Source organism: Chrysochloris asiatica, unplaced genomic scaffold (assembly GCF_000296735.1).
Source record: "Chrysochloris asiatica unplaced genomic scaffold, ChrAsi1.0 scaffold00082, whole genome shotgun sequence".
NCBI lineage: Eukaryota > Metazoa > Chordata > Mammalia > Afrosoricida > Chrysochloridae > Chrysochloris > Chrysochloris asiatica.
Window position 1 is genome coordinate 13,055,113 of NW_006408600.1, and position 8,297 is coordinate 13,063,409.

Genomic DNA, 8,297 nt, shown 5'->3' on the forward strand with positions numbered 1-8,297 from the left:
GTTCTGCCAGCACCATCTGTTGAAGAGACTATCCCTCCCCATGCGATATATTTTGGTGTTTTGTCAAAGATCAGCTGTCATTCTGCGTTTTTAAAAGTACCTAGTTGTTCCAGGAATTTTAGTGGCACTGTAGGATAAACTCTGAACTGCTAACCACAAGGTCGGCAGTTCAAACCCATCAGCTACTCCAAAGGAGAAAGATGAGGCTTTCTGCTCCCATAAAGATTTACAGCCTCAGGAACTATCTACAAGACAGCTATGAGTTGGAACCGACTCCACAGCACACAGCAACAACACTTCTTCCCTAAAGGAGTGTATGGATATATTACTAATCAAGTTATTTGCCATCACAAACTATAGGTAGTCCCCAACTTATGACAGGGTTCTATTCTGATGACTTTCGTTAAGTCAGTTCTGATGTAAGCCTTTTGTTAGCATTATCATTATAAGTCTGATCTTTGTCTTTGGGGCTTGGAAACATTACATATCCACTTAGAGATATATTCTAATACATGCATACATATTCCTAATGGCAAGACATACTAAAAAACAACAACAGACTGTCCTAAGTGTGGTTCATCGTAACTTGAACATGTTATAAGTTGGGGACTACTTTCACACAGGATAAGGACATACTAATTGCACAAGTGAACTTCAGTGATGGCTTCATGAAGCTGCATCTTGAAAGAAGGATTAGCCAAGTGGTTAAATTAATGGGGGTCATTCTCAGGGCTTTGCAGGTTCTTTTTCAATATTCTTGCTTCAGGACTTAAATTTTCCTCCTTATTCTTTATATTTTATAGCATATAGCTCCTGTTGTTGTTGTAAAGTGTCGTCGAGTCAGTTCTGACTGAGTAACCCTGTTTAGGGTTTCCGAGGAGTGCTGGTTTGAACTGCTACACAGCACTTAACAACAACAACAACCTTGTGTTTAACAGTGCAGTGCTTCACTGTACAGCACCATACCAGGACTCCATATAGCTTCTGGTGCTTCATGAAAAGTTGAATAGGTTTAAAATGATTCCAAATCCTCGATAATGACTTTCATAGATTCAGTCCCCCAATCCCTCTTGGGGCGAGAGGCATGCATTTCAAAGAGCTGGCTAGAACTCTGTCATTGATGGAGAAATTGAGAAGTTTAATTTAGCTGATAACAGATATTCATTTAGCTACACAGTGATCATTAACATCTCAAATGAACAAAGCTTAAAATAATAGTTTGGATAATATAGTCTAAGAGTCAAAAGACTTGGCTATCTTTCATGTATCTTTTATGTGCTTATGCATATTCTAAAATAATTTCCAGATAAGTATATAAACTCCTAGAGCAGAACTTCGCTTCATTCACCAAGAACAGTACTTGGCGCACCTAGTGCCTAACCCTAACCCATTCCTTTCAAGTTGGTTTTGAATCATAGTGACCCTATAGAAGGGCTCTGAAACTGTAGATCTGATTAAAGATACATTTTAATTTTTTTTTTGCTGTAAGTGGAATCAGCGTTGTTTAATTTACAAGTTCTAGGGTCACAAGACTTGAGTTTGAATCCTCGTTATGTGATGTTAAAGGAGCACTTTCTCTTTTCTAGTTTTTATTGTGAATTGAGTGAAAGTTTACAGGGCAGATCATCAGTTTTACATTCAAATTATGTACTTTGTTTTATTACAGTGATTACAATCCCCTCCATGTACCATCTGTTAACATTAGTTCTTTTTATTCATTTTAGCTGTTTTTTTAAAACACTCAAGCATATATAATAATTTACACCACCAGAGGGCACATTCTGCAAGTCTGCCTCCTAGCAGCCAACTCTCAGTTCCCACGAATCTAGAGTCCTCAGCTGCTCCCTTTCTCCATGTCCCCATCTCTGTCTCCATCTCTTGTGTTGCTGCTTCTCTGGATAAGGTCCCACATTCCGCTTGTGCTCTTCTCCCTTGATGGTCCTAGGGTCTTCTGTTTCTGGAATGTAAGATTATCTACTCCCTTGTTTTTGTTACAAAACTTATACCTTACATTTGTGACAGTCACAATTTGAATTGATAACAATTACTATTGAATCATAAGAATCCTATCCCCATCTCTTTTAACCAGACCCATCTAGACAAGATGAAAACTATTCAGTGGGGACTCTTATCTTCCCCCATATACTTTTAAACTATACTCCCTCTTGAAAACGTGTAAGTCAGTCACTTTTATTACTTCATTTGATGATTTTACAAGATTTCTTATTCTGAGGTATTTTCAGTTATAGCCATATCAACAAAAGGAATGTTAATGAGCATTAATATATTGTGATTTGTTATTAAGTGCCATCAAGTCAGTTCTGACTCATTGAAACCCTGTATAGGATTTCCGAGGAGTAGCTGGTGGAATTGAACTGACGAACTTGTAGTTCTTATCCTACAGCACCACACCAGGTCTCCATATTGTGATTGTATAGTTTAGGAACAAAGGTGGAGACAACAGTGGAATGATACAGAAATGTTACTTGTTTTGATGACAATGTAGAATGTTGTAAGGTGCTATTGTGTCAATTCCAACTCATAGTGATCTATGCACAGAACAAAAACACTGCTCAGTCCTGTGCCATCCTCGCAACCATTGTTACGCTTGAGCCCATTGCTGCTGCCACTGTACCAGGCCATCATGTTGGGGGTTGTTTTCACTGACCCTCTCCTTTACCTATACGATGTCCTTCCCCAGGGACTATTCCCTCTTGATAATATGTCCGAAGTATGCGAGACAAAGTCTGGCCATCCTGGATTCTAAGGAGCATTCTGGCTGTACTTCTTATAACACAAATTTGTTTGTTCTTTTGGCAGTCCGTGGTACTTTTAATATTCTTCTCTAACACCATAACTCAAATACATCAGTTCTATAGTCTTCCTTATTCATTGTCCAACTTTCATATGTATATGAGGCTATTGAAAATACCATGACTTGGGTCAGGTGCCCCTTAGTCATCACACTGACATCTTTACTGTTGAACACTTTAAAGAGGTTTTCTGCAGCAGATTTCCCTAATGCAATACATTTTTTGATTTCTTGATTGCAACTTCCATGAGGGTTGATAGTGGATCCAAGCAAAATGAAGTATTTGATAACTTCAAATTTTTCTTCATTTATCATGTTATTTATTGGTCCAGCTTTGAGGATTTTTGTTTTTTTTTTACATTGAGATGTATGAATACACTGAAAGCTGTGGTCTTTAATATTTGTCAGTAAATAGTTTAAATCCTCTTTGCTTTCATAAGGCAAGGTTGTATCATCTGTGTGTCACAGGTTATTAATGAGTCTTCCTCCAATCCTGATGCCATGTTCTTCATGTATTCTGGTATTTCTGACTATTTGCTCAGCATACAGAATGATTAAGTATAGAGAAAGAAGACAACCCTTGCTCACACCTTTCCTGATTTTAAACCATTCAGTGTCTTTCTCTTCAAACAACTATCTCTTGGTCTGTGCACATGAGCACAATTGAATGTTTTGAAATATCCATTGTTTGCAATGTTATCCATAGCTGTCATGATCCACACAGTAAGAAGCCTTTACATAGTCAATAAAGCACAAATAAACATCTTTCTGGTATTCTTTGCTTTCTGTCAAGATCTATTTGATGTCCCTTGTTCACGTCTTCATCTGAATGTGGCTTGAACTTCTGACTGTGTTCTTTCAATGTACTGTTGCAGCTGTTTTTGTATTTATCTTTAGCAAAATTTTACTTGCATGTGTTAATAGTGATATTCTCTGATGATTTCTGCATTTCATTGGGTAACCTCTCTTTGGAATGGACACAAATATGAATCTTTTTCAATCAGTTGTCCAGGTAGCTATCTTCCAGATTTCTTGCCATAAATGAATGAGTACCTCCAGTACTGCATCAGCTTGTTGAGAGATTTCAGTTTGTATTCAGTCAAATCATGAAGCGTGTTCTTTGCCAATAGCAAACAATGGTAGAAGGTAAACACCTAAAAATGTGCAGAAACGAGATGGTAAGAGGAATGTAGAATAACTCTGTTTAATCAGTAGGTGGGAGTTAAAGAACTCTAAGGTGTAGGTTTACAAGGTCCCTTGTAAGGAGCTCTGGTGGCGTAGTGGTTATATCGGGCTGCAAACCGCAAAGTCAGCAGTTCAAAACTACCAGCTGTTCTGCGGGAGAAAGATGAGGCTGTCTACTCCCATAAAGACTTACAGCCTTGGAAACCCTGTATGGGGTCACTGTGAGCACACTACCAAATTGTTTGGTTTGACAGTCTCTGACATGGCTAGCTTGAAAAACATAGATATTGTTTTCATGTAGGAATAATAATGTATCTTTTGAGGGTTTTTTATTCCTTTTTTCTCATGTGCTATCAAACCGGTTTGAACCTACTTTGTTTCCTTTTGCTACTTTCCCCCCTTTCCACCCAGTGCCTAATGAGTGCCTTTCTTTCTTTTTTACCATCTTCTCCCTCAGAGGCAATGCCTTTCCAAGTCTTCAATGATCGCACTTTAAAGTTCTCTCCGGGGCTCTCATCTCCCATAACCCTTTTTGTTATTTTCACACCTAGGGTGGACTGTCTCTTCCTAATGATAATTTTAGATCAATCTTAGTCTTTCCTTCTCCTGTATTTGATGTTTCTTTTAATACTTACATGAAGCTCTGGTGGCACTGGACGAAAAGCACTAGACTGCTAGCCACAATGTTGGCAGTTTAAACCCACCAGCTACTCAGTGGGAGAAAGATGAGGCTTTCTGCTTCTGTAAAGATTTGTAGCCTCAGAAATTCTAGCTAGGGCTGCTGGGAGTCAGAATGAACTCGGTGGCAGTGGGTCCAGTGCAGTTAATACTTACGGGTAATTGTAAGTTTAGGCAATCTCTGACTTCTCATTATTCTGAAAGTGTGGCGTTTGTCCTTGTTCTACAGTGGTTTTGAAAAATACGTGAGGAGGTTGAAATTTGAGCACCCTGAGCTTTTTTAGAAACTCTATGGTTGCTGTTGAGCCTTTAAAGCACATGGGAACAAACTTTACTCATGGATCATTCAGGAGGAGGGAAGCTTGAAAGTTTCATTTGTTCAGCTACTGACTAGTTGTTTTTGCAATGCTTAGAATGTTACTGAAGTGTAGTTCAACTTGACAATACTTATTTACAATAATATTTCTAAATTTTATAAATTCTGAAAATATTTACGTCTAATAAAAATAGATTATAGCAAAATTACTTCCTGTCTCTTGCCTTCACTAATTAGAGTACTTTCTTTGGGTATGAGACTTTCCTCGGTGCTCTTAGAAGCCTCAGACAATTCTTTGAAAATCCAAACCAAAAAAACCATAGATTTAGGATATACGTTATGTTTATATTGTGACTTTTCCCAGCAAAAAAATTGGAAACTTAAAAATAAAAAAAAAAATCACTGTGTTCTTGAGAACTTGGATTTCATTTTTAATGTAAAGAATGCCTGGTCACGATCTTCTATTCCTTATACATAGTAGGTTTGATTTATGTAGCCTGAGGTAGCATAGGAAATGTTTCTCTTGAATTTTCAGTAGAGTCCGAGGAGCTATTTTTAAATAATAAGCATTATAAAATTTTGTTTTGCCAACAAGGAAATGATCTCAGCTAATGCTTTCCCCCCACAGGCTGCTTTGACTCTGCCACGGAGACCTTTCCTTCATTGCTCTACCTTGATACCCATTGTGGTTCTGACCCTGAAGTTCGCTATGCACCTTATCAAGCTCAAAGACTCTTGGTGCTTTCTGCCCTGGATGCTATTTATTTCATGGACTTCACACCACATTCGAGATGGAATCCGTCATGGCTTGTGGATATGCCCATTTGGAAAAACTTCTCCTTTACCATTCTGGCTTTATGTAGTAATCACATCATCTTTACCCCACATCTGTTCATTTGTTATGTATTTAACAGGAACCAGACAAATGATGTCTTCAAAAAATGGAATCCATATTGATGTCTGAGATATTGTATGGCAGTTTGGAGAAACAAATAGGTTAGACAATGATAATTGAGTTGCCAACATTAAAGTGAATTTTTAGAAACACGTATAGGCATTTATATCATTTAGTTATAGTTCCTGATCCTTTTGCTTCAAAAGGCACCTAAAACTTGAAAAAAAATTGTATCTGTTGTAATTCTGATTGTCTTTTCTGTAATACCATAGTACAACATTAGACTTATTATTTATTTCTTGTAATATTTTTATAGCTTCTTCAGTTTATCCTACTTTATTAGTAGCTCTGTTAGATTAGCATCCTAGTTAAGTTACCTGGAAGTCTACTTTTAGGTTAGTCCATTTTCTAATGAAAAACAGCTCATATTTTAGAGTAGAAAGCTAGTTTTATAGTTGGGGCCATATTTTCCTAAGATAATAAAACAATGAAATGACCAAAATAAATGAGATCATGAATAAGATGTATAGTGAATGCTTAACATTTACCTATTTCATATATGTTGATCGTGAATGAAATTTATTTTGCAAAGTACTGTAGTAACTTCTCATTGTTGACAGAATCTGCTTCAGAGCCATGTGAGAAACATTTATAAAAGACAGTACATTTAGGTCACTGTTCAATCATTGATTTAGAAAATAACTAGTTGTCATATGCTGGCTGTATTAATATCTTACTGCAGTATTCATTTTTAGTACTGTTGCCTAAGGATCTCATGTTTGTTGTTGTAAAGTGCTGTCGAGTCGGTTCCTACTCATAGCGACCCTCTATAGAGTTTCCGAGGTACAACTGGTGGGTTTGAACTGTTGACCCTGTGATTCACAGTCTATTGCTGATCCTACAGTGCCACACCGGGAGTCCCTAGAATCTCATGTACTGGTGTTTTATCTATTTTGAAAAATATAACCGAAGTTAAAAAAATATTTGTTAACAAATTGAAACCTATGATGTTATGAATCATAGCCACAGAATTTGAATTTATTTATAAAAAAGTACTTGTCAGACATGTGATTTCAAATACAAACTTGAATGTGCCATTAAAACCTATTGTTAAGTGTTGTCAAGTCAATTCTGACTCATAGCGACTCTGTATAGAGTTTCCAAGGAGTGGCTGGTGGGTTTAAACTGCCATCTTTGTGGTTAGCAGTCAGTCTAGGGCTGATCATGTAGCACCACATTAAAACTTATAGCTGCTATTGATTTGTTTACACATTATTCTGAAATATTGCGTCATTTCAATCATTTTTTTAAATGTGCCTGATATTGAGCAAAGTATATATATTTTTTCAAAATAGTTTTAGGAACTTAATTTTTCTTGTGTTCATTCAGTTTGATTTTCTGTTAAAATGGTTAACCTTTTTTGGAGAAGAAAGATATGTAGTTAAAGTAAATTTCACATTTGTACAGTTATCCCAATATTAAATCAGTGCTCCAAAGATAACTGCTTTTCTCTGTGGCATATGTATCAACTGCTCTCTTCAGATTTTCTTATAGGTTTCTGTGCCCTTTTTCTCTGAGAAATGGTAGGATGATTCATAAAGCAACATCTTGTCCAAAGCAGATTTTTCTTATACGATATTATATAGTTCAATAAATAGTTATAAAGGTCCAAGCTCTTTAGTAAAGATGTAACTTTTTTCCCCCTTGTTATTAGCTAATTAATTACAATCTATATTTTACAGTCTATTAGATCTTACAATCTATTGTTACCTTCCAAAAGCAAATTGGATCACTTTCACTGGTATTATGGTGGTGGTTGTGTGCCGTGGTGGTGATGGTGTGTCGTGGAGTCGGTACCAACACAAAGTGACCCTGTATAGGGTTTCTGAGGCTGTAGATCTTTCCAGGAATAGAAAGCCTCATCTGTCTCCTGAGGAACGGCTGGTAGTTTTGAACTACTGACCTTGAGGTTAGCAGTCTAACTTGTAACCACTATGCTACCAGAGCTCCTTGTATTATGTTGATGTTGTTGTTGTTAGGTGCCATCGAGTAGGTACCAACTCATAGTAATCCTATGCACAACAGAACAAAACACTGCCCGGCCCTAGGCCAATCTCACAATTGTTGCCACGCTTGAGTCCATTGATGCTGCCACTTTGCAAATCCATCTCTCTGAGGATACTTCCTCTTTTTCTTTGACCCTCCACCGTACCAAACATGATATCCTTCTCCAGTGACTGGTCCCTCCTGACAATAGGTCCAAAGTATGAGAGACGAAGTTTGGCCATCCTGGCCTCCAAGGAGCACTCTGGCTGCACTTCTTCCAACACAGACCTGTTGGTTCTTTGGCAGCCCATGGCACTTTCAATATACTCCTCCAACACCATAACTCAAAAGCATCAATTCTATGG

General features: G+C 37.4%; 1 protein-coding gene across 1 annotated transcript in view; it reads left to right on the forward strand.

The window, feature by feature from the left end:
* Positions 1–5,955, forward strand: part of LOC102830855 (transmembrane protein C5orf28-like) — a 7,791-nt gene extending 1,836 nt beyond the window's left edge. The window contains exon 2 of the mRNA XM_006865753.1: positions 5,620–5,955. Coding sequence (XP_006865815.1) covers positions 5,620–5,955 — 336 coding nt within the window. The remainder of the gene's footprint in view (positions 1–5,619) is intronic.
* The last annotated feature ends 2,342 nt before the right edge of the window (positions 5,956–8,297 follow it).